Source organism: Chiloscyllium plagiosum, chromosome 4, assembly GCF_004010195.1.
Source record: "Chiloscyllium plagiosum isolate BGI_BamShark_2017 chromosome 4, ASM401019v2, whole genome shotgun sequence".
In the NCBI taxonomy this organism is placed as follows: Eukaryota; Metazoa; Chordata; class Chondrichthyes; order Orectolobiformes; family Hemiscylliidae; genus Chiloscyllium; species Chiloscyllium plagiosum.
Genome location: NC_057713.1, coordinates 100,705,084 through 100,729,739, shown reverse-complemented (window position 1 = coordinate 100,729,739; position 24,656 = coordinate 100,705,084). Strand labels below are relative to the sequence as shown.

At 40.8% G+C, this 24,656-nt stretch overlaps 1 protein-coding gene across 1 annotated transcript in view; it reads right to left on the bottom strand.

The window, feature by feature from the left end:
* LOC122549503 (fibrocystin-L-like) overlaps window positions 1-24,656 on the bottom strand; it is a 218,614-nt gene that overhangs the window by 160,818 nt on the left and 33,140 nt on the right. The window contains exons 12-18 of the mRNA XM_043689363.1: window positions 23,775-23,864; window positions 19,638-19,894; window positions 18,789-18,871; window positions 14,839-14,995; window positions 13,401-13,536; window positions 6,788-6,931; window positions 6,030-6,187 (exon numbers count right to left, since the gene is read on the bottom strand). Of these exons, the coding sequence (XP_043545298.1) occupies window positions 6,030-6,187; window positions 6,788-6,931; window positions 13,401-13,536; window positions 14,839-14,995; window positions 18,789-18,871; window positions 19,638-19,894; window positions 23,775-23,864 (1,025 nt within the window). The remainder of the gene's footprint in view (window positions 1-6,029; window positions 6,188-6,787; window positions 6,932-13,400; window positions 13,537-14,838; window positions 14,996-18,788; window positions 18,872-19,637; window positions 19,895-23,774; window positions 23,865-24,656) is intronic.

The following is a 24,656-nucleotide window of genomic DNA, read 5'->3' as shown; positions in this document are numbered from 1 at the left end:
GCAGGTTGTGCAGGTATCTCTTGTGACTATCCCCATCTCAAACAAATATGCTGCTTTGGAAAATGTAGAGGGTGATGGACTCTCAGGGGAATGTATTACAAACAGCCAAGGTTCTGGTACCAACAATGGCTCTAATGAGGGATACGTCGGGTTCCAAGCGATTGACTGTGATAGGGGACACTCTAGCCAGAGGCACATAGAGACATTTCTGTAGCCAACAGTGAAAAATCAGAATGTTGTGTTGTCGCCATGGTGCCAGGATCAAGGATATCTCAGGGAGGGTGTAGCATGTTCTCAAAGGGGAGAGGGACCAGCAGAAGGTCTTTGTACACATTGGAACTAAAGAAGGGAAAAGGATGAGATTCCAAAGGGAGAATATAAAAAGTTAGGCAGGAATTTAAAAAGGAGGTCCTTGAGAATAGTAATATCTGGATTATTCCCAGTGCTATGTGCTAGTGAGGGTAGGAATAGGAGGACAGAGCAGATGAATGAGTGGCTGAGGAGCTGGTGCAGGGGGAAAGTGTTCACATTTTTGGATCATTGAAATCTCTTCTGGGATAGATGTGACCAGTACAAGAAGGACGGATTGCACCTGAATTGGAAGGGGATTAATGTACTGGCAAGGGGATTTGTTAGAGATGATCGAGAGGATTTAAACGAGCAAGGTGGGGTGGGGGGAGTCCAGAAAAATAGTGAGGAAAGAGATCAATCTGACACTGCGACAGATGGGAGGAGTGAGTCAGGGCAGACAGGAACAAAGCAGAGAACAAGGTAGGACTGATAAATTAAACTGCATTTATTTCAATGAAAAAGGCCTAACAGGATAGGCAAATGAACTCAGGGCATGGTTAGGAACATGGGACTGGGATATCATCACAATTACAGAAATGTGGCTCAGGGATGGACAGGGCTGGCAGCTTCATGTTCCAGGATACAAATGCAGGAAGGATAGCAAAGGAGGCAAGAGAGGAGGCAGAGAAAGCAGAGAAAGGGATAGCATTACTACTGTACTTAGGGAGGATATTCCTGGGAATACATCCAGGGAAGGTGTTTGGGTGATTAGATTAGATTCCCTACAGTATGGAAACAGTCCACACTCCGAAGAGTAACCCACCCAGACTCATTCCCCCTGAATGATGCAGGTAACACTATGGGCACTTTAGCATGACAACTTCACCTGACCTGCACACCTTTGAATTGTGGGAGGAAACCGGAGCACTCAGAAAAAATCCACACAGACATGGGAAAAACATGCAAACTCCACACACAGTTGTTGGAGGCGGGAATCAAACCCAGGTCTCTGGTGCTGTGAGGCAGCAGTGCTAACCACTGAGCCACCGTGGTGCCAGGTAGAACTGAGAGATAGGAAAGGGATGATCACCTTATTGGGATTGTATTATAGACACCCCTCTACTCCCGCCAACACACACACACAAAAAAGCAGGAAATTAAGAAACAAATTTGTAAGGAGATCTCAGTTATTTGTAAGAATTATAGGGTGCTTATGGTAGGGGATTTTAACTTTCCAAATATAGGTGGGACTGCCATTGTGTTAAAGGTTTAGATGGAGAGGAATTTGTTAAGCATACACAAAAACATTTTCTGATTCAGTAAGTGGATTTCACACTGTAGATAATCTAACCTAATGTGTCTACTAGAAAAGCTGTGAAATTTGACCTACTCTTGGGAAATAAGGCAGGGCAGGTGTCTGAGGCATCAGAGAGGGCAAGAGACCATACTTTTATTAGTTTTAAAATAGTGATGGAAAAGGATAGCCCGGGTCTAAAAGTTGAAGTTCTAAATTGGAGGAAGGCCAATTTTGATGGTATTAGGCAAGAACTTTAAAAGTTGACTGGGGAGGGCGGATGGTTTCAGGTAAAGGGACATCTGGAAAATGGGAAGACTTCAAAATGAGATAACGGGAGTCCAGAGACAGTATATTCCTGTTAAGGTGAAAGGCAAGGCTGGTAGGTGTAGGAAATTATGGATGACTAGGGAAAGAGATTTTGGTTAAGAAAAAGAAGGAAGCATAAAGACAGGATAAATCAATTCAATCCTTAGAAGAGTATAAAGGCAATATGAGTATTCTTAACAGGGAAGTCAGGAGGGCAAAAAGGACACGTGAGATAGCTTTGGCAAATAGGATTAAAGGGAATCCAAAGGGATTTTATAAATATTTTAAGCACAAAGGGTAACTACAGAAAGAATAGGGCCCCTTAAAGATCAGCAAGGCAGCCTATGTGTGGAACCACAGAAGATGGAGGAGATACTAAATGAATATTTTGCAACAGTGTTTACAGTGGAGAAGGACATACAAGATATAGAATATTGGGAAATAGATGGTGACATCTTGAACAATGTCTATATTACAGAGGTGGTGGTGCTGGATGTTTGAAAACACATAAAAGTGGGTAAATCCCCAGGAACTGATCAGGTGTACCCTAGAACTCTGTGGGAAGCAAGGGAAGTGATTGCTGGGCCCCTTGCTGAGATATTTGTATCATCGATAGTCACAGGTGAGGTGCCGGAAAACTGGAGGTTGGCTAATGTAGTGCCACTATTTAAGAAAGGAGGTAAGGAAAAGCCAGGAAACTGTAGACCAGTGAGACTAACATTGATGGTGGGCAAGATATTGGAAAGGCAAGGACTGATTAGGGAGGGTCAATACGGCTTTGTGTGTGGGAAATCATGTCTCATTAACTTGATTTGAGTTTTTTGAAGAAGTAATGAAAAGGATTGATGAGGGCAGGATGATGGATGTGATCTATATGGACTTCAGTAAGGCATTCAACAAGGTTCCCCATGGTAGAAGGTTATATCTCATAGAATACAGGGAGAACTAGCCATTTGGATACAGAACTGGCTTGAAGGTAGGAGACGGAGAGTAGTGGTGGAGGGTTGCTTTTCAGACTGGAGGCCTGTGATCAGTGGTGTAACACAAAGATTGGTGCTGGGTCCACTGCTTTTCTTCATTTATCTAAATGATTTGGATATGAGCATAGGAGGTATGGTTAGTAAATTTGCAGATAACACTAAAATTGGAGGTGTAGTGGACAGCAAAGAAGGTTACCTCAGAGTACAATGGGATCTTGATCAAATGGGCCAATGGACTAAGGAGTGGTAGATGGAGTTTAATTTAGATAAATGGGAGGTGCTACACTTTGGAAAGGCAAATCAGAGCAGCACTTTAATGGCATGAGTCTAGGGAGTGTTGCTGAACAAAGAGACCTTGAAGTGCAGGTTCCTAGCTCCTTGAAAGTGGAGTCACTTTCAGATAGGATAGTGAAGAAGGCATTTGGTATGCTTTCCTTTATTGGTCAAGGTATTGACTATAGGGGTTGGGGTGTCATGTTGCAGCTGTACAGGACATTGGTTAGGCCAGTTTTGAAATATTGTGCGCAATTCTGGTCTCCCTCCTATCGGAAGGATAGGGTTCAGAAAAGATTTACAGGGATGGTGCCAGGGTTGGAGGATTTGAGCTCCAGGGAGAGGCTGAATAGGCTGAGGCTTCCCTGGATTGTTGGAGGCTGAGGGTTGACCTGATAGAGGTTATTAAAATCATGAGGGGCATGGATAGGTTAAATAGACAAGATCTCCCTGGACAAGAGTCCAGAACTAGAGGGCATAGGTTTAGGGTGAGAGAGGAAAAATTTAAAAGGTACCTAAGGTGCAACCTTTTCATGAAAAGAGTGGTCTGTGTATGGAATGAGCTGCCAGAGGAACTGGCGGAGGCTGGTACAATTATAGCATTTAAAAGGCATCTGGATAGGTATATGAATAGAAAGGGTTTAGAGGAATATGGGCCAAATACTGGCAAATGGGACTAGACTAGGTTAGGGATATCTGGTCGGCATGGACAAGCTGGACCAAAGGGGCTGTTTCCGTGCTGTATATCTCTATCACTCTATGACTCTATAATGATCAAGATGCATGAGTTCAAATTCCACCATGGCAGTTTGAATTAATTGAATAAATTCAGAATAAAAAATTAGTATAAGTAATGATGACCAAGAAATACTAGATTACTTTTGACGAGTATCCTTTAGGGAAGAAACCTGTTGTCATTCCCCATCCTGGTCTACATGTGACTTCAGATCCACAGCAATATGGTTGTCCTTAGTTATGTTCAAGAAGGTGGCTCACCACCACCTTAAAAGCATGTGGTGATGAGAAATCTGCTGGTCTTACTGTGAATGAACGAATCAGTTGTTCATCAGCTAAGTATATTGATTCAGGAGCACGTTGTGAAAGAATCAAAAGGAATAAAAGCACTTTAGGGTCTGAATCTCTTCCTTTTTTTAAATATTCCAATCTGAAGATAAGAATAAATAATGTACTAAATGGGAATAGAATACAACTTCAACAACAATGTCCCAAGGAACTTCTAATGAGAATTAAAAAACAAAATATGCCACCAAACTTTCTAAGGAGATAATTACAAGTGACCAAAAGGTTAGTCAAAGAGTTTGATTTTACCATATCTGTTAAAGGAGGAAAGTGAGTTAGAGAGGGCAAGAGATTTAGGCCAGGAATTCCAGAGTTTGGGACCTATGGCACACCAACATGGTGATACATAATTGGGAATGTACAAAAAGCCGGAAATGGAGGAACACAGAGATCTCACAGTGTAATGCAATTCAAGGAAACTACAGAAGTGAGGACATGGAGAGATTTGAAAGCAGGGAATGAGAATTTCAAAATGAAGTCATGTCTGACCATGAGCCCATGTAGCTCAGTGAGCACAGGGATGAACAGGATTTGTTGAAAGTTAAGTAATGGGATGCAAAGTCCTTGACATCCTCAAGTTTACAGAAGCTGGTGTGTGGGAGACCAGGCAGGAGTGCATTGAAATAATTAAGTCTCAAGGTATTGAAAGTACGGATGAGGGTTTTAGCAACAGATGGGCAGAGACAGAGGCAAAGTCAGGCGTGTTGCAGAAGTGGAAATTGACAATCTTAATGATGGCATTGCTCTGAGTTCAGAAGTGCACCTTAGGATCAAATGTGATTAGGATCAATAATCTCAGATTATTGTCAGGGAGAGGTAAAGAGTCGGTAATTAGAGAGTAGGAATTCAAGTGGAAACTGAAAGCAATAGCTTCAGTCTTCTCAATATTTAATTGGAGGACATTTCTATTCAGTTCTGGGTGTGGGATAATAAGTCTGATAATCTATCAACAGTGTAAGAGCAGAGAGAAGCACTGGTAATATGGATCTGGCTGTGGGAAAAGCAATCTGATAACATATTATCAACTGTGAGAAAGTGAGTACTGCAGATGCTAGAGATCAGAGTCAAAATGTGTGGTGCTGGGAAAGCACAGCTGGTCAGACAGCAACTGAGGAGCAGGAGACTTCTGCTTATGCTCGAAACATCGATTCTCCTGCTCCTCAGATGCTGCCTGACCAGCTGTGCTTTCCCAGCGCCACACTTTTTAACATAGCAACTGTGTCAGAAAGAGGTGCTGGTGAGATGGAGCTTGGGTCGTCAGTGTACATGTAAAAATTGACACTGCCTTTCAAGGGTGTCACATGTAAATGAGGAATGGCAGTACAGTCAGGCATTTCCAAAACACAATGATTAATTTTCTACTAGGCCAGATTTTGTTGCAAAGAGCAATAGATTATTGTCATTCACTGTCATTGACATTTACATTGTCCATTGGCTTGTGACAAGAGTGATACAAAATATATTGTCAATTGGGACAAGTTACTGGATGCAAGTTGTGCCAGCCTGCCATCAGTCTCATGGAAATGACAGTTCACCATCAAAATCCCCAACAATTCTTAAAGAAATTCAAGGATTGCACAATAATTGCTCATTAATCTGACTGTAGAAAGTTAAGGCATCTACTTAACCATCATTTCAGAGTGTCAGCCTCCATTACTCCACCTAGCAGTCTATTCCAAATCATTATACTAATAAAGTTAATAAGATTTTGTAATCACTAGCCATGGGGAGCACTGTGTAGGTGTGCTCTCTGTTACCCACCAAGTTTAGGAAACCGATGCATATAACAAGGTGGGACACACCTCAGTAACGCTTGCTTTGTGTGAAATAGGTGTCGAGCTGATCCCATCCAACATCAGTGTAAATGTATCCATTTTGGGCTTCCCTTTAGTTCTTTCCACCACTTCAATGGTGACATCATATCCACTCTGGATCTCATATTGAAGTAAATCAAAATCTCCTGTGGAGGAACCAATTTTAACTAAATGATAAAATGTAACAAAGAGACATCTTTCAAAATTCCATTTGATTTACCCTCGAAGTTTATCATGGATCCTCCACAATTGCCAGTTCTCCAACATACTCTTCACACTCTGAGTGGATTTGAAAATAAATGTTCCAAAACCTTTGCTTGCCATATCTCCCTGTATTCTTCCTCTGGCATTCCACTGCTTCAAACAGATTTCATGTTGGACTGGGAGGGTCCTCACTTAAAGGGAAGAAGTATTCAGTCATGTCATACCAGCCATAATGATGCGTGGGGTAGACAGGGGAGAAGCAGCTGGTCTTAACATATCTGTCTGTTTTGTAAGTTGGTGGAATGAATTGTTACTCATATGAGGAACACAGCTCCTGTGCATCAAACAGTAACACAGAACAGCCTTGGAAGGCAGAGGAAAAGGAAAGGTGGGAGAAAGAATTCAAAAGCCATACATTTTCAGCACAATAAAGTTTGAACAAAGAATGAAGAACAAGTCTTTGAAGAGCAAATCCAAGCTAAATTCATCCATGTACTTTATCACACTGGTGAAGAAGCAATCAGGGTTCAGATGCATTTTACCTCGTGTGGATATGAAGGTCACTTTATAGATAATGTTTTTGTTGGTTGATTTTCTTGACACTTGAACCTTGTCTGGTTTAATTGTCCACAGATCATTTAAAGCTTGTTGAACTTTTGCAGCATTGGCATCCATAGGAATAAGGACTAAGGCAAATAGAGAGAACAGGTTACAGAATTAGTACCATTAAAAACTATGGCAGGAAGCCCTGCTGTCCTTAACCATCACCCATACCAACAGTGTGAAAGTCCCCTACCACAGCAGCCTCACTAAATTAAATCCATTGCAGTCTTCATAGAGTAATACAGCATTGAAATACTTCCTTCGGCCTAATTCATCCATGCAAATCAGGTTTCTTAAACTGAACTAGTCCTATTTGCTTGTGTTTGGCTCATATCCCTCTAAACCTGTACCTGTCCAGATGTCACTAAATATTGTATTTGTATAACTCTAGCATTTCCTCTGGCAGCTCATTCCATATATGCACCACCCTCTGTGTGAAAAAATTGCCCCTCAGGTCCCTTTTAAGCCTTTCCCCTCTCACCTTTAACCTTTGCCCTCTAGTTTTGAATTTCCCTGCTCGAGGAGAAAATTCTTTGCTATTTACCCTCCTCATGATTTTATAAACTATGATGTTTCTTCAGGTTGGGCGGAGTCCCAAGAATGACCACTGCTCTGAGTGGATCAACTGAGGATTGTAGAACTGTTGGCCTTGTGATTGGGAGCGGGATTTCTATCCTTAGGGTATGAGAGCCCTGTGGATGGGCTGTTATTGCATGATAGATATAAAATAATTGTCAGGGCTCCCAGAAAGTATGGTTACCCCTGACTTCCCAGATGGCAAGAAGAATTAGGCAATTTTCAGACAGCAAACTCTGACAAACATTAAATTCAAGATACAATCAGATTACATGATTTGCTGGCATTGGTCGACAGAGGAACGTTGGCCAGAATACTGGAGAAACCTCCTGTGGACCTCTTCAAAATGAGACATTTGTCATCTATTGGACAAACCTATTAGACTTTAATTTAAAATCCAAATGATAGTTAGCATAGAATACCAACCTCCTAATTCATAAACAAGCAGATTGAACACAGTTAATCACTTACAAGAACTTTTTTTATACATGATTCAGTTTATACAGACAGAGATTGCGAGATGGGTCATAAACTTGCTCTTTAATTTGATGGAGCAAGAATATAAATGAATGAATGAATGAATAATTCTTGAGGCTATATTTAATATAATTTGCTTCAGACCTGCCCGGTGTCAGTAATTGAGTATAGAATGTTACATTAAAATATATGCATGCTCTCATTCCTAATTGTTTGAAATCTTAATTTGATGGTAATTCTGATCAGTAGATTGATTAAGGTCCACTTAAACTAATTTGAATTAGAATGGCAGCTTATAGTCAATAGTTAATATTACATTTAACGAACGATTGCTGGGTATTCCAAGTAGATGAAAATAGTCTTTGATTTTCAATTGCTCAAAGAACTTAAATGAGGATATTGCAATCAAATACTCCATCACAAACAACAAAGGAAACACAAAGTACCTCCAATTTATAAAGAATCAATTGAACAACAAGTCCATTAATTAATAACAGCTGTATTGCAGGGAAATCAGCTTGAAAATAGACTCTGTTAACAATTGGAATTATAGTTTTGAATGGCTGGAGGGTAAAGCAGTCCATTGGCTGGAAAACAAAGGTCAGAATGAGTTTTAATCCCAATTAGATACTTACCCACCTACCCATCATGGTTCCCAGCACTTCAGGACAAGGATCCTGGTTCTAGCCAAACAGGCCAGAAACGATTCAGTATTGGAAGGAGAGGCAATTATTGGAAATAAGAGAATCCCAGAAGGAGGATCTATATTGGAAACCAGAACACAATGGCTGGACTTACCAGGGCAAGTCAGAGGGGCCCCAGTGGAGTAAGGGTGGGGAGTGTGGAGAGATCACCTTACAGGGGCAGCCCTTGTCAGTGGCATGGTTCTCTGGTGAGTACAGAGTGCCTAAACAGGAGGACATTTCCACTAGCTAGACACCAAGGGATGCTGGGCAGGCTTGCAGCTGGCATAGGCCCCCCTCACTACTCAGCAGTGGCTGATGTGATGGTACCTTAGTAAGCTTTGGCAGTCGATTAACTGATCTCTGGTTGAGAAAGCTGTCCTTAAAACTCCCCGCCTGCTGAAGGGCAAGAGTCGGGAAAGCAATGGGTTCCCCAACCAGCACCTTCCCACCCAATTCTCTGTACAATCCAGCTGGAGAGGGGCATTCAATTCCATTCAGAGCATCACATACGCTGAATGAAACCATTCAGTCCATTGAGTATGTGTTGGGGTTTTTTTAAAGACCTATCATATAGTTAGGAATTGGAATGTGCTACATAAAAAGGCAGAGAAAACAGATTCAATAATAGTCTTCAGGAGCCATCCAAATACATATTTGGAAGAAAAAAAGTGGCAGGAAGATAGTGAAAGAGGGAGGGGTATTCTACTCTTTAATTCATTAATTAGCATTTTTCCCTCTTTCTCCAGATGCTTTCTTTTTCATACATGTATCCAATCCACTTTTGAAAGTTATTGTTGAATTTGTTTCCATTGCCATTTTGGTAGCACATTCCAGATCACAACTTCCATATGAATGAACTCTCCTCAGATTCTTCTCTAGTTCTTTAGCCAATTATCCGAAATTTGTATGTCTCTACTATCAACCTTCCTGCTAATGGAAACAATTTCTTCTTATTTACATTCAAACAAACCCAGAATTCTGAACAAAAATGGTAAAACTTCAACTGTTGCTTGTGATTTTGCCATTAATGTTTTGCCACTTGATCCGATTTACAGTACCAATGTCCAAAAAAAGTACATTTGTGTTTTTATATACACCAGATTATTACATGTTTAAGAAACAATCTGTGTTGGGTCATTGGGAAGTGAGGAATTTTATGCATTTAAATCTGTGTTAATTGAGTACAACATTATGCATTGCATTGCTTACATTGTAAAACAAGCTTAAAAAACCCCTTGTGTTCATGAATCTGATGTTAGAAATCTGTGTATCATGTGGTATCTCACAAATTGCTACTGGTACTAAAGACCTATCGCGAAAGGGGAAACAGGCTCTCAACAATAAGGGATATTTTGGGTTTTCACACTTCGAACAGGTCAAAAATAATTTTAAGTTCCTTTGGGCATTGTTGAAGAATCTGGGTGCCAACAGATATAAAAGTTAACGTGTGAAGACCATTTTTATTTTTTGGACTATGGACTTAAAAATTGGAAAAGATACTGTTTTAATTCAAAGTACTTCAAAGAGACCTAGGGATACAATGTGTATAGTTCCTTGAAAGTGGAGTTACAGGTATACAGGGTGGTGAAGAAGGCATTTGGTTTAGCTTCATTGGTCATAACATTGAGTATAGGAGTTTGGACATCATGTTGTGGCAGTACTGGACTTTTCTGAGGCCATTTTTAGAATACTGCATAAATTCTGGTCGTCCTTCTATAGGAAGGATGCTGTTAAACTTGAGAGAGTGCAGAGAAGATTTACAAGGTTGTTGCCAGGACTGGAGGGTTTGAGTTATAGGGAGAGGCTGAATAGGCTGGGAATTTTCTGGCGGATCAGAGGCTAAGGGATGAACCTATAGATGTTTATAAATTATGACAGGCATGGATATAACAATTAGCCAAGCACTTTTTCCGGGGGTGGGGGAGTCCAAAACTAGAGAACATAGTTTAGGGTTAGAGGGGAAAGATTTAAAAGCCTGCTAGGGGTAACTTTCTCATGCAGATGGTTGTGCATCTATGAAAGAACTGCCAGGGGAAGTAGTAGAGGCAGGTACAATTATAAAGGCATCTGAATGGGTGAATGAATAGGAAGGATTTAGAGGGATATGGGCCAAATGCTGGCAAATGGGGTGAGGTCAGATAGGAATGTCTGGTTGGCATGGATGAGTTGGACCAAAGGGTCTGTTTCCATGTGTATGACTCTAAGACGTTACTTGGAAGAATACATGGCAGTTTCAAAAAAAGGAATTTTGCGTTGAATCAACAAGGTTCCCTTGTTCAAGTAGTAGGGGAAGTATGATGCATGGCTTGGCTCTGTGGGGTCTATATTCAGGGTAGCTTTTCTCAGACATTTGATGCGTTTTTCAAAAGCAACTGATTGTGCATGTTCAGCGTTTCATGATAACAATTTCTTGATTGGTTCATGGGCAAGTATTTAAAGCTTTACATTTGGACAATACAGCAAAAACATCCAGCTTGTGAAGGACAACACATTTCTCTATTTCCCTTCTGTGAGTGGAAGTAGAGAAAAATCCAGATGGTTAGCTACTCTTTCTTTCTGCAAGCCCCCTTCTTAAACTGAAACATGTGAAGCCACTTGCTGAAACACTGAAGTAGCAAATCTTAAATCAGAGAATGTAAGGTTTAGAGTTAGTGTGCCCACGGTCTTGTGCCCTCATGAAAACAATTGGAAGGGAACTGAAGGAAAACATCTCCAAAGATGTGCAGGTCAGGTGAATTGACCATGCTAAATTGCCCATAGCAATAGGTGCATTAATCAGAGGGGAAATGGGTCTGGGTGGGTTACTCTTCGGAGGGTCGGTGTGGACTGGTTGGGCCGATGGGCCTGTTTCCACACTATAGGGAATCTAATCTAATCTAATCTCATCGATGTCTGTAATCCAGACTGGTGCAAGAACTTTGCTTCATGATATTTTTATTTGCTCTTTCCCCAACTGTATTACTTGTGCCTTGTCTTGATTCTGTGTATGTGTGATTGTGTTTGGGTTTTTAAAAATCTAGTTGTGTTCTCGGAGGGAGTTATGAGTTAGCAATTTATACCATCAATTAAAAATAATCAGGTTGCAATAATTTTCTGTAACCTTAAATACAAAAAACCTAATGAGCATTTTTTTTCATCCTGAGTTCATCAGTCACATAATTTGGGGACTTAAATGGTTTGACTAAATCATTTCACATTTGTAATGACTCTGGGAATAGTAGACATGATTTCCAGTGCACTACACCAATGAGCCGTGACACAAAGAATCCTGGAAATGGGCCAGACCCCACTAAACCCTTGCTGTGAAGCTATAAGGAGTCAGAGTGGTTACCCTGATTTCACAGCCATACCAATGAGCACCTCATCAAGCCCAATCCCTGCATTCTCCCCATTCATTAATCTAACCACCCACCTAGGACAAATTTTCAGGCTTCTTAGTGAGAGAATCTGTCTGAGTTACTGAATTAATTTTTAAGGGGCTCCAGCCTAGAACATTAATTTATCCTGGGCCCCAAATATGGCTGGTCTAAGGTCTTCAAAGTTCAAGTGTAGCTTGGTGCCATGAAACCTTGGCCTGGAATGTGACCCTCAAGTTTCAGTAAGCAGACTCTGAGTCAATTTGTCTCTGAGCTAATGCTGTGCTCCAGGCAGCAATGTATCATGTAATCTTCAAATGTCACAACTAAAATACCAGTACAGAGGCTGGTGCTACAGCTCTGGAGTCTCTATGCAGGCTAAAATCATGCTTATGATAATCAGGTTTATTATCTAAGCCCACGTAAAAACAAATCAGATCTTTTCTGGACTATGCAACTGAAATTACACTATTCAGTCCTTTCACTTAACTGAAACTTCTTTAACAGGCCTCAGCAAATTGCATTTATAAAACACATTTAATGTAATGCTACATCCCAAGGTGATTCATAAAATTGACTGTCCATCAAAACTTGAAAAAAATTGAAAGCAAAATACTGAAAATGCTGGAAATCTGAAATAAAGATAGAAAATGCTGGAGAAATTCAGCAGGTCTGACAGCATCCATGAAGACTTAAAAGACTCAAAAGCCAGTTCTGAAGAAGCCCCTTTAGACTCAAAACATTAACATTGTTTCTCTCTGCACAGAATCTGCCAGACCTGCTAAATTTCTCCCACATTTGCTGTTTTATTAAAATTTGACATTGAGCCACATAAGACAATAGTGGTGTAATGACAGAAAGCTTGGTCAAGAAGTTAGGTTCTAAAGAATGCTTAAAGAATGGGAGTGAAACAGAGAGGCTTAGTGAGGGAATTCCAGAGGTTTGGGGCGGCACAGTGGCACAGTGGTTAGCACTGCTGCCTCACAGCGCCAGAGACCCGGGTTCAATTCCCGCCTCAGATGACTCTCTGTGTGGAGTTTGCACATTCTCCCCGTGTCTGCGTGGGTTTTCTCCGGGTGCTCCGGTTTCCTCCCACAATCCAAAAATGTGCAGGTTAGGTGAATTGGCCATGCTAAATTACCTGTAGAGTTAGGTGAAGGGGTAAATGTAGGAGAATGGGTCTGGGTGGGTTACGCTTCGGCGGGTCGGTGTGGACTTGTTGGGCCGAAGGGCCTGTTTCCACACTGTAAGTAATCTAATCTAAAAGCTTAAGACTCAAGCAACTGAAGACACAACCATCAACGTTGGAGCAATGGAAATCAGAGATGCTCAAGATACGAGGATTGCAGTGATTGTGGAGGATTTTGAGGTTAGCAGAGGTAATACAAGGCAGATAGAAGAAGCTTAAATGGCCCGTACCTCCATTTACATATCTGCTGGATTCATCAATACTGTACCTGTGCGGTCTTGATTATAGATGAGTCTATACCAAATGTACGAACAGGTACTGGTCTTTTGACAAGAGCTGCTGATGATGATCTCCTGAACCTCACTGATTGCACGTCGTATATTCCAGTTCTCCAAAGCCAAAATCTAAAATCGTAAAATCAAACACAAGCTGAAGTTGCCATCAAATGTCAGGCAATAAAGATGGAGTATTTTTGTCTTGGAATTAAAATAAGAAAAACTCCTCATAATGGGAAGTGGTGCCAGATGATATGGGAATTAAAGAGTTATATTCTGTGGGCATGGACTAGGCATTTATTCTCTGCATTGTTGAATGTGAATCTAGTTGATGCATGGAAATTGGTGTAATGCTGGAACAACATGTCTCATGCTTCAAGGAAAGGGTGAACATTTTAGGATTGGGGGAACAAGAAACAGCAAGGAACCAGAAAAAAATGATAGTTATTTTACAATTTTATAATTCTTACAATTCTCACGATAACAGAAGTATGTTATAATAATATGTTGGTTTGTATTTTACTTTTTAACAATAATATGTGTGCACAAAAAAAGGTTAAATTATAATCTGGAGTTATATCTTTTGGTAAATGCAGTCAAGCAAAATTGGCAAAACTTGATAAATTGGGAAAATTAGATAAATATTCAAAGTCAAAGGTGCACAGGGGCATGCTGCATGACCTACACAGCCAGAAGTTTTGCATTTCTCTAGTAATAAGATGAGTAAAGACACAAAGAGGAGAAAGTGAGGATTGCAGATGCTGGAGATCAGAGCTGAAAAATGTATTGCTGGAAAAGCGCAGCAGGTCAGGCATCATCCAAGAAGCAGGAGAATCGACGTTTTGGGCATAGCCCTTCTTCAGGAATGAGCAAAGTCTGGGCAAAGCCTGCAACATCTTTTGAACACTGTATTAATTTCAACTGGAGCATTTCAACTAATTTCAATGGGTGCCGGAGGGTTCACATTATAAATTTTGGGTGTAGTGCTTGCAACAGTGTACAGCCCATGTGGGAGAAAATCATCTGAAGATCAAGACCATGGGGAAGATGTTTGTGAGACTGGAGTTAGCACCTGTGCCTGGGCAGAATACAATGGGTGAAAGAATGGTCCAGTTTACCCACCCCCAAAGGTTTAGAGAATCACACTTTATCATACACCACAACCACCCCACATAGCCCATCTCTGACCATCACCACACCATACACCCCATCCCTCAGCCCAACAGCCCATCCTGTATCCTGCCAGGACAGAATGAAAGCAGCAAACCTTCAGCAGTGGGGAAGCCATGTCACTGGGGTCTCTTGAATCATCTTCCCTGAAAATAGCACTCAGCAGGTTTTCAGTACCATCTCATCCCCATTAACCAAACACCACCACCCCCTCCTAACAACTAGCTGTGCCCAAACAATAATTGAAGATTCAGCATTGACCTGTTTCTCAAGAAGAATGTGAGAGTGTGATTTGATGAGCTGAACTTCATTGACAGAGTCTGCTGTCTGTTGTTCCATGTAGGAGATGTTCTCCCTGTACATACCAATACTAAAGGAGGAGCTGGTTTTTTTCTGCAGCACCAATTCAATGTAATATCTGTGGAGTGAAAGAAGATATCCAATTTGTGGCATATAAACATCACACGCACACAGAGTTCAGTCTGCAAAAAGGTTAATTAAAAAGTTCCAAAGGTTTAGGATTACACCATATTTCATAACATCTCATTGAGTCATACCAAAGGGCTTTAAAGTGTTGGTAAATACAACAAGGATCTTACAAACAGGAAGACCCCCTAGTCACAATAAGTTCAATGACTAGCTATTAATGTTGTTGATTTACAGGGAATTATTGACTGAGCTGTCAGCAAGGACTTACTGGTGCTTCAGTGAAATGCTGGAGGGGGATCTTCAAAATCCACCTGAAGTGAATGGCACATGCCAAAGATAGTTTGTGGGAACGCAACATCCAATTCTCCTTTCAATCCTGATTTAGATTCCTATCTCCAGCCTATCTCTAAGATTGCTCAATTGAAATTCATCATCACAGTTTTATCTCCATCAAGCGGAACAAAAAGGTGTCTGGGGACACAGCTTTGCTGAAACCATGCATGGAACAACGATCTATATACTGACACTGAATATGCAGCTGAGAATCCAAGCTAACATTCTGGTGCATTACTGAAGGAGTGTTGCACTGCTGAAGGTGTCTTTTCTGGTTTATACACTAAACGAAGGTTGTGTGTGTGCGTGTGTGTATATATACAGGATATATATTTAAGTAGGCATGATTTGAATGGAGCATTGAGATTCTAAGTGTCTTGGTCATTGCTCAAAGTAAATCACAACACAGGAAGAAACCACTTGGCTCTTTGTGTCTTCTGCCTAGGAACCCTCCAACCACAAGGGATGAATGCAGATTTCTCCAGCTTCCTCATTTCCCTTCCCCCTACCTTATCTCAGCCCCAACCCTCGGACTCAACACCGCCTTCTTGACCTGCAATCTTCTTCCCGACCTCTCTGCCCCCACCCCACTCCGGCCTATCACCCTCACCTTAACCTCCTTCCACCTATCGCATTCCCAATGCCCCTCACCCAAGTCCCTCCTCTCTACCTTTTATCTTAACCTGCTTGGCACACCTTCCTCATTCCTGAAGAAGGGCTTATGCCCGAAACATCGATTCTCCTGATCCTTGGATGATGCCTGACCTGATGCGCTTTTCCAGCAACACATTTTTCAGCTCTGATCTCCAGCATCTGCAGTCCTCACTTTCTCCTCTTTGTGTCTTTACTCATCTTATTACTAGAGAAATGCAAAACTTCTGGCTGTGTAGGTCATGCACCATGCCCTGTGCAACTTCGACTTTGAATATTTATCTAATTTTCCCAATTTATCAAATTTTGCCAATTTTGCTTGACAAAGTTACTGGCTTAACCTATGGCAAAGCAATCCATAATCTAAAGTTCCTGAATAAAAATACATTTCTCTTAATGCAGTTCATAAGAACATTAAAAAAGATGGGAGCAGGAGTAGGCCATTCAGCCCCACAAGCCTGCTTCACCATTCCATATGATCCTGGCTGAAGCTCAATCTCCATCCACTTTCTACTTCTGCTCTCTTTTCCAAAGATTTGATTCCGTGAGACATCAAAACCTATCTTCTTTAGAATATGCTCATGGGGGAGCGTCCACTAGTTCAAAGTCCTCTGGTTTACAGAACTCCAAGGATTCAGAACCTCATTGAAAAAAAGAATCTCTCCACATCTCATCTGAAATAACCACACCCTGATCCTAAGATTCCAATCCTATGCTCTACATTCTTCAGTCCTGTTTTAGGATCCATCCTACTTTGCTCCTCAATATTTTACATTTTCCTCTGATTCTTCTGAACTTAATAGAGTACTGGTCCATTGTACTCAGTTTCTCCTTATACAACATCCCAGGAATCAATCTGGTGTAACTCCTTTGCACCTCTTAAAAAGCAGAACATCCTTCAGTACTCCAGCTAAGGGCTCACAAAGTATAATTGTCAGAATACTTCCTGATTCCTGCACTCTCATACCCTAATGAGGTCGACATGCCATTTGCTTGCCTGAAGGCTTTGTGTGTCTGTTCATTAACTTTCCTTCTTGGTTTTGTGTACAAGCTGTTTTGAGCCAACCTCCCTGACTGACTCAGTGGCAAAATTTGATTGAATGACTCTTTGGCTGTGAATTTATTCAGGTATGCTCTGGATTTGTTGCTGTAACTTCGGTAGAATTCACATTTATGCTCATTATGGAGGGTTTGATTGACCATCAATCCACTAAAGGTGAAATGGTGAGAAGGGGTGACATGGTGGCTCAGTGGTTAGCACTGCTGCCTCACAGCACCAGGTTCGATTCCAGTCTCAGGCGACTGTCTGTGTGGAGTTTGCACATTCTCCCCGTGTCTGTGCAGGTTTTCTCCGGTTGTTCCGGTTTACTGCTACAGTCCAAAGACATGCAGGTCAGGTGAATTGGCCAGTCTAAATTGCCCATAGTGGATAGGTGCATTAGGCAGAGGAAGGTGGGTTACTCTTCGGAGGGTCAGTGTGGACTGGTTAGGCCGAAGGGCCTGCTTCCACACTGTAGGGAATCTAATCTGTTCTGACAAATTTGTCATAATCTTTTATAAACAGTCACTTTTGGACAGTATAAATTGACTGTTCATACAACTTATCTTTCCTTTCCTTTATTCACCCCATGGAGTCATTTAACATCCTTACTCATTGTCCTTGAAAAGGTGGTGATGAACTACCATATCAGAGACTAGTCTGGCAAGAACAGTCACAGTCTTGGCAAAGGTCACAAATATCACTTTATTATTGGAGACTCTTGTTGTGCTGCATGGAGAAGTTGCAGTACACTGCAGCACCGTCTCTACCATTAAAGGACAGCAGCTGTATATTTTATACTGATACATAAATAGTACAGGCATTTTCCTGTACAAAATAAAAAACTATCACTTTGCAGTGGGTCCAGAATCACATAAGGATGGCTGATTTATTTTCTGAAAGGGCACCAGCAAAGGAGTTGATTTTGTTTTGCAACAGCTCAGTCGTTTAATGGTGATTATGATTGACTTTAATTTTCACTTCCAGGTGGAGGTAATTAATCAAATTTAAATTCCCCAATTGCTGTGGTGGGATTAGAATTCATGGATTATTCACCCAACAGTACAATTCCAATACTAACAAACTCTACTGAGAGGTGCTGCATTACAATGTGCCTTCAGCATAATATCCACACTCATGCTGTTTTCTTATTAATTCATGAGTAAGACCTTACTAACAGCATATAACTCATTAAATCAGTATTGTGTTAACAGTTTCCTAATGAACAGTGTCAATTTCACTATCAATGGGCAACATGTGAAGCAGCTATTAAGAAATTATTGCTAATATTCACATTATCAAACATACAAATATTTGGTCAGAGATTTGTATAGTTGTTACATTCATCTAAGTACAGAGCTGCAGCGGGTATAAATGGACTATGTTAGATGCTGAAGTATCTCATCAAATATATTTTGTTAATTTAATTCATTTTGTTACCTGTCATTGTTATAATTTGATTTTTTCAACCAGTCAGGCATTAATTTTTGTTTCATCGTGTAAATTACATGTGTAAATTTATAATTCAATGTAAAACACAGATGTAAAGTTTCATTGGCATACATAGAATGTGTTAGTAAACGTAAATATGTAATAAAACACAACACTGTCCAATTATCTAGGTAAAATAAACATGAAAATTTCCATTTAAACAAATAAATTATCATATAATTGCATCTGTAGATTTGATATGTATATTTTCAATCATAAATGTAAAGTATAAAAGCCTTGAAGGTTTGTTCACGTGGATGATACTTACGCTTTCCCTTTCTGAAGGTGCATAGTGTCAAATTCTTGATTACCATATCTCCGGAGATTCTGAGGCCTAGAAGCAATGTTCACCTAGGAAATAGTACAATGACAGAATGTGTGAAATTATCAGATGATCTGCCAAAATGTCTTCTTTATTCCTAATTATGCCTAGTTTCTGAGACCATTATCAAAATGAATTGTATGGCATCATCTGTATTGCTTGCTTTCCTATCTTCAAAAATTGTAATTGATCAAATCTGAGTTCCCTCTTCTCCAAAACACTTGATATTAATCTTGTTCATCTCAGCTTGCTGCTGGATCCTGGATCCCTACATTTTTCCATGTGCTAGCCCACCACCATTTGATGCCAAGTAGCTTGTGTCCCCGATACAATGTTCCCTAGATCTCTCAGAATCATTCTATAGAATATCTTTTTGCTTGGTGATTGCAATTGAAACCTAAAACAGGCTAAAGGCCAATACCTTATTTGGTATTAAAGGATTCTTTTCTCCAAATGATTATGGTCAGAATTCTCAAGAACAAACTATTGTTAAATTTAGTTCAATCCTTTAAGAGGTTGGAAAAGGTTTTCAGAAGGTTAAAGCACTACACTGAAGAATTGAAATCTTGCATTCCATTTCTGCTCCAGATAACTCTATTTCTGTATACTGTCTCCATGCTCACAGCAGATAAAGGGATGGTCTGTACAATATCTTATTTTATTACTGATATACTTTACAATGATAAGGTCTCTGTACTCACCAATATGACACTTTTTACATTAAAGTTTCATGAAAGTTGTGACTAGCCAAGCCAGTAAACAATCAAATACACGTGCATGTATTGGCTAACGCACCTTGTCCTGAGGGATCCCAGTTAAACTGAAATACAATTGGAAAGAACCGCACTTATTGATATAGAAACGGTAATTATCAGTCTCTGGAGCAACGAAGAACCCACTTAAGCGTGTTACTGATGGACTCTGTGATGTGGAGGCTGGAACTAAAGCCTCATCAGTCCAAGATACTGAATACCCTGGAGTATTTTCATTGTAGTCTGGTAAATCATCCAGGTTGCCACCTTGCCATGTTTCTATCTTCAATCCTCTTCCTCCTAAACCAAGAGGAAAATAACTCATTAAATAGCAGTAAGAATAAATTAGCGTAATATTGTTAACTCTTCCACTGACAATTCTTCAGATAGGAGGATTATGTTACTTGAGCACAATGAATGTGACTACATTTTGAACAAAATCTATCAATTAGTTTTGCAAACGTCATTGGTATAGTTCATAGGTCTGTCCTGTGTGATTCAGACCCAGATAGTTTTTTTAAAAATGTATTCATTTTGTGGGATACGGATGTCACTGGCTGGCCAGCATTTATTACCCTTGAGAAGGTGATGGTGGGCTAACTTCTTGAACTGCTGCAGTCAACCTGCTGTGGGTTGACCTACAAGCCATGAGGGGGGAATTCCAAGATCTTGGCCCAATGACAGTGCAGGAACGGCAATATATTTCCAAGTCAGGATGGCGAGTGGCTTGGAGGTGTTCCCAGATATCTGCTGCTCTTGTCCTTCTAGATGGAAGTAGTCATGGGTTTAGAAAATGGTGTCTGAGGATCTTTGATGAATTTCTGCAGTGCATTTTGGAGATAGTACACACTTCTGCTACTGAGCGTCAGTGATGGAGGGAGTGGATGTAGTGCCAATCAAGCAGGCTGCTTGATCGTGGATGGTGCCAAGCTTCCTGAGTGTTGTTGGGGCTGCACTCATCCAGGGAAGTGGGGTGTAAGCCATCACACTCCTGAATTATGCCTTATACATGGTAGACAGTCTTTGGGAAGTCGGTAGATGAATTACACATCGCAGTATATCTAGCCTCTGACTTGCTTTGTGGCCACGGTGTTTATGTGGTGAGTCCAGTTGAGTTTCTGATGAATGAAAACCCCAAGCATACTGATAGTAGGGGATTCAGTGATGGTAACACCATTGAATGTAAAGGGTTGGTGCTTTGATTGTCTGTTGTTGGTGATGGTCATAGCTGAGCATTTGTTTGGCGCAAATGTTATTTGCCACTTGTTAGCCCAAGGAGAAAGTAAAGACTGCAGATGCTGGAGATTGGAGTTGAAAAGTGTGGCACTGGAAAAGCACAGCAGGTCAGGCAGCATACAAGGAGCAGGAGAATCGATGTTTTGGGCATAAAGATGTTTCGGCTTATGCCCAAAACATCGATTCTCCTGCTTCTCGGATGCTGCCTGACTTGCTGCACTTTTTCATTGCCACACTTTTGTACTTGTTAGCCCAAGCCTGGATTTTGTCCAGATCTTGTTGCATTTGGACATGGACTGCTTCAGTGTCTGAGGAATCGTGAATGGTGCTGAACATTGTGCAATTATCAGCGAACATCCCCACTTCTGACCCTATGGTGGAGTGAAGGTCGTTGATGAAGCAACAGAAAACAGTTGGGCCTAGGACATTACCCTGAAGAACTGTGGAGATGAGATGACTAACCTCTAACAATCACGACCATCTTCCTATGTGTCAGGTTTGACTCTAACTATCAGAGAGTTTGCCCCCGATGCTCATTGATACCAGTTTTACTAGGGCTCCTTGATGCACACTTGGTTGAATGCAGCCTTGATATCAAGGCTGTCACTCTCACCTCACCCTCTGGAATTCAGCTTCTTTATCCATCTTTGAACCAAGGCTGTCATAAGACAAGAGTGAAACCCAGACTGGGCATCACTGAGCAGGTGCTGCTTGATAGCACTGTTGATGACACTTTTCATCACTTTACTGATGATCGACAGTAGACTGGGCGGTAATTAGCCGGGTTGAATTTGTCCTGCTTTTTATGTACAGGACATACTTCAGCAATTTTCCACATTGTGGATGGATGCCAGTGTTGTAGCTGTACTGGAACTGGCTTAGGAAACAGCAAGTTCTGGAGCATGTCTTCAATGTCTTACTATTGCCAGAATGTCATCAGGGCTCGTAGCATTTGCAGTATCGAGTATCTCCAATCATTTCTTGATATCATGTGGAGTGAATCAAGTTGGCTGAAGACTGGTATATATAATGCTGGACATCACTGGAGGAAGCTGAGATGGATCATCCACTCAGCACTTCTGGCTGAAGATTGCTGTGAAAAATCCAGCCTTATATTTTGCAGTGATATGCTGGATTCTTCCATCATAGAGGATGGGGGTATTTGTGGAACCTCCTCTTCCAGTGAGTTTTTAATTGTCCACCACCATTCTCAACTGGATGTGGTAAGACTGCAGAGCTTATATCTAATCTGTTAGTTGTGGGATCGCTTATCTCTGTCTATCACTTACTGTTTATGCTATTTGGCATGAAGTAATCCTGTTTGGTGGCTTCACCAAGCTGACACCTCATCTTCAGGTATGCCTGGTGCTGCTCCTGGCATGCCCTCCTGCACTCTCCACTGAACCAGGGTTGATCCCCTGGCTTGATGGTAATGGTTGAGTAGGGTCATGAGGTTACAGATTGTGCTAGAATCCTGCTGCTGTTGATGGCACACAGTGCCTCATGGATGCCCAGTCTTAAGTCGCTAGATCTGTTTGATATCTGTCCATTTAGCATGGTGACAGTGCCACAAAGCACGATGGAAGCTACTAACAATGTGAAGGCGGAGGTTTGTTTCCACAAATACTGTGTACTGATCGCTCTTACCGATACTGTCATGGAGAGATTCATCTGTAGCTGGTAGATTGGTAAGGATGAGGTCAAATATGTTTTTCCCTCTTGTTGGTTCCCTCACCACCATTTGCTCGAACATTTCCTGTAGTACCCTGCTAGTCCATTTTAAACTGAGAAGATTTTAGTAACTGGACAAATATAATGCTGCACAAGAATTACATAATACATTGACACTGAAAGGCCATTCAGCCCAACTAATCAGTGCCAGTGTTTATGCTGCACAGGAGCCTCCCCCTTACTTTCCTTACCTTGCAATTTTTGACCCATTTCTTCTTCACGTTCATCCAGTTTCTCTCTTAAATTCTTTTTGGTTATATTCTCAATTACGCCCCGTGATGGTGCCATGAGTATAGTGAATGGCAGAAAAGGCTCAAGGGGCTGAGTTTTCTACTCCCCTTTCTATTGTCAATGTTTCCATGTAAGATATGTCTTTTGAATTCCCTATTGTATTTATTAATGACCATCTTCTATTGATAGTCCCTAGTTTTATTCTCACCAACAAGTGGAACCTCAATTATCCAAGCATTCGATTATATGAATATCGGATTGTCCGGCAATATCGCAAGGTCCCTACGCTCAGCTAAATATATTATCCGGCATTCGATTATCCGGAATTCAATTAAATGAACAAAATACTCCCTGTCCGAGTCCTTCAGATAATCGAGGTTCCTCTGTATTTATATTTTCACATGTGGGAAAACCTTCAGTACGTAAACTTCTTTCATAATTTTAAATGCTTCCACCAGGTTCTCGAGGATAGAGAGATATTGAGGGATATTTGGTGATAGATAACTTACAAGTAAGCCTTGCCGAAAGAAGAATACCTGAATGGGGTATGGTGCCTGGTATAGATAGAGCATGCAGAACAGTTAAATCACAATTGAATTAATCTATTTTACTAACAAGTGTATTAATTAAGACAAATACTAAAAGGGAAGGGTTTAGACAGACACGGGCCAAATACTGGCCAATAGGAGTAGACTAATTTATGATATCTAGTTAGCATGGATGAGTTAGATCAAAGGATCTGTTTCGGTCCTGTACATCTTGATGACTTGGTGACTCAAAGTAGTTTGCAACTTGCTTATCACATTGTGTTTTTGTTATATTGTCTTACATGTGTGTAGTCTTATCCATTTTCATTAACTGGCATTGTTACTTATATACCATTTGACATTAGCAGAACATATAATTTACTAACTGGTTAATGAAGATACAAAATTAAAATTCATTACTAAAAAAGATCACTGAACAATAAAATATACATCACCTGGAAAAACTGTTCTGAGATGACAGGCTTCCTTTGGGGTCTGACAGATTATCTGAGTTGTGCTGACACTTTGAACCTCACAGCTCTGACCTGTGAGAAAAATGGAGAAAATAAGATTTGGAAAAGAAAATTGGGAGAATGGGTTTAATTCTGTGTAGAGTGTGAAAAGGGCTGTTTTGTGAAGTGAAAACAAGCTTTATTTTACTAATCAGCATGCATTAGACGTCAGATTCATTACTAATGATCAGAGATATGTTCAAATAAAAATAGGCTCACATCAGAGATTATTAACTGCATTCTCCAGTATTACATTTATATTTGATGAAAAAATTAGAGTTAGTGTTAGAGAATAGGACCAGGCTCATGCGAAGAACTAGGTGGATTTGGGAATTCTCTTCCATTGAGTGAAATTTGCAGATGTCTTGGAATATCCATTGAAGAAACAGCTTTTTCCTGTGTCAGCCTTGGATCAATCAGTCTAGCATTTTCAAAACTGTATCAGAAACATTTAGGTTCAAGTCCTAAATCAAAGATGTGAAAACCAAATTTGGGTTAACACTTCCAGTGCAATACTGTGGAACGCTGCACTGTTGTAGGTACCAGGATTGGAAAAATAGCAGGAAGTTCTACTTGGTCTTCTGGCTAATATCACATCATTGAAACAAATTATCTGTTCACTATGAGGAGAAAGTGAGGTCTGCAGATGCTGGAGATCAGAGATGGAAATGTGTTGCTGGAAAAGCGCAGCAGGTCAGGCAGCATCTAGGGAATAGGAGAATCGACGTTTCGGGCATTAGCCCTTCTTCAGGAATGAGGAAAGTTGGTCCAGCAGGCTTCCCTAGATGCTGCCTGACCTGCTGCGCTTTTCCAGCAACACATTTC